Here is a 2,422-nt window from a genome sequence, read left to right on the forward strand (position 1 = left end):
TCCGACAGCCAAATGAGAGAGCGAGCCGTCTGCACAGAGGCAACACGATTCCCAGCCACACGGCACAGGGTGCTGAGCGCACACGCGGCCGGTGACAGCGTCTGTGTGCCGGGCAGCGCCCTGGGTGCATTTCGGAGAGCAAGGACAGGGCCGTCCCAGGTGTACAGGGCTCAGGGCACCTGGGCGCAGCCTCCGGGCTCCTCGTGTCTGATGGTGAGTCGTGGTTCTGGCTTGTGAAGTATCAAGAGCACAGTGGACTCTGCGTGACACGAAAGTGTCCGAGGGATTTATAACGCGACGATAACACTCCGAGGCGAGGGGCCCCCCCCTGCCCCTGGAGGCCGCAGGGTCACTTCATCCTTCATCTTTTCAGCTGCTTCTCTTTCCTTGTTCACTGCTTGCTCCAGGGAGGGCGAAGAGGTTTTCAAGAAAGCACCAAAACCTTTGATTCTAGACCAGGAGAAGACGGCACAGGCCGAGAGCAAGTCCTTGGCAGCCACCGAAAGGGGGTTCAGATCTGCGCGCTCCCCTGAGCCCCACGATCCCCCCAGGGGACCCTTGGCATGACGGTGCCCTGGCCTTGGGCGGAGACGCCGTCTCCTCACACTCGGAAGCTTGACTCTGACCCTGGGGCTCCTCGGAAGGGGCCGGAATTGTGCCCGTTTGGTCCGAAATACCTCTGAGCCGGCCGGGTCCCCTTCCCACACGCCGCGGAGGGAGCTCACCCCGAAACAGACTGAAAAGTGGGGAAGACGTGGAGCGGCTACCAAAGCTCCTTTCCGCCCCAGCAGCCTGCCTGGTGGGCTTGGTGGCTTCTGCTCATTTTGGAAGCCATGGGGTAGGGACTTGGGGGAGGCGAGAAGTAACCATTCGGATCGAATCTTATTTAAAATGTTCTATAAAACGATACCAACTAATCAGGACAAACATCACACCAAGATCTTGGATCACAGGATGCTTGCATAATGCAATGGCCATGGCAGACAAACACTAAATACCTCTAAGTACCTGAGACGGGGAAGGAGGGGCCGGGGGGAGGAGGGGAGCAGGAGAAGGAGGAGGAGCCCCGGTCCCGGCATCGTCGGGAGGTCGGAGGGGCACAGGCGGGTCCTCGGGGAGGGGTGGCCCTGCGCGAGCGTGGGGCGGCCTCTCGCTTCACATTTCGGCTTCCGAGGAGCAGGCCTCAGTGGCCGTGATGGCGATCCCGATGGCAAGGCCGCCGTCGTCGCAGAAGAGCTGGGCCAGCGCCGTGCTGAGGACGAGGCAGTCCCCGTCGGTGATCACCGAGTCCGCGCACTCGAGGACCGACCGCGGCGTGGCCTCCCACTTGAGACGCCGATGGTTTCTGTTGAGCTCCAGGCGGTAGGTGAAGCAGTCGGCCTGGGTGGGGGTCCCGATCAGCATCATGGTGGCAAAGAACTGGGGGTGGCCCTCGTGCCTCTCCTGCTTCCTGAGCAGCAGCAGGAAGTGGTGGCCGAGGCAGGAGTGCACGATGATCCAGTCCGCCGGGGCGGGCAGGTGCATGTCCATGGCCAGGAAGACGATCTCGGCCCCCTGCAGGACGCCCACCCTGTGCGCCTGCCGCAGGTGCGGCAGCACCACCTCCAGGCGGCCTTCCCAGGGGCAGGAGAACAAGGGGCAGGTGCAGGGGGGCGCCCCCTGGGGGCGCAGGCGGTGGGGGTGCGGGTGGTGCCGCGGGTGCGGGTGCGGGTGCGGGCGATGCTGCCGCGGGGGGTGCGTGGCGTGGCGATGCGGGCAGCCGCCCTGCTCCGCTGCGTTCTGGGTGACGGCCCGGCGGCCGGACACATACTGCGGAGAGAGAGAGGGGCGTTAGCGGCCACCGGCCGTCCCTCCGCCTGGCCGCGGTCCCCTGCTGTTCGCGGCATTAGGCGACCGGCCAGGGCAGGGAGGCCAAACTCCATTCCCTAAAACGTCCTCACGGACCGTTTCCCAAGTGGCAGCACCATGTTCCGTCCCCGCCAGTCACGTGAGAGGGTGACAGTTTCTCCGCGTCATTGTCAACACTTACCATTATCTGTTTTGACAAATCATTTTGAGACAAAATCGTTTTGGAAGTTTCCCCAAATTTAGATGTTGGAAAACTAACTGTAAGTGTTCTCTGTGTCATTTCATTTCGGTATAAACCTAGACTGACCCGAGGAAAAACAGAAGTTCCTTCGAAACATTCCTCCTGCAAGAAGAGATTTTCTAAACCTAATGGAACAATTTTTTTTTTTAATCAAAAATAAAAATGAGAGACACGATGGATATCTTGGGTGGCTGAGGCTCCGGAAACTCAGTCCAAAAAATGCAATATTCATGCCTTTCTGATCCTTTAATAAGATACTCAAACAAAGAGGCAATTTCCTCCTCGAATAACATGCATTAGGATGGTCATTAGTTGTAAAGAACCAAAAGAAAA

The 2,422-nt window shown here is 59.5% G+C and overlaps 1 protein-coding gene across 1 annotated transcript in view; it reads right to left on the reverse strand.

Moving 5' to 3' along the window:
- Nucleotides 1-1,129: 1,129 nt before the first annotated feature.
- The window catches only part of SIAH3 (siah E3 ubiquitin protein ligase family member 3), a 53,170-nt gene continuing 51,877 nt past the window's right edge, over nucleotides 1,130-2,422 (reverse strand). The window contains exon 2 of the mRNA XM_006914964.2: nucleotides 1,130-1,809. Within this exon, the coding sequence (XP_006915026.1) occupies nucleotides 1,156-1,809 (654 nt within the window). The 3' untranslated portion in view covers nucleotides 1,130-1,155. The remainder of the gene's footprint in view (nucleotides 1,810-2,422) is intronic.

The sequence above is a fragment of the Pteropus alecto genome, unplaced genomic scaffold (assembly GCF_000325575.1).
Source record: "Pteropus alecto unplaced genomic scaffold, ASM32557v1 scaffold35, whole genome shotgun sequence".
NCBI lineage: Eukaryota > Metazoa > Chordata > Mammalia > Chiroptera > Pteropodidae > Pteropus > Pteropus alecto.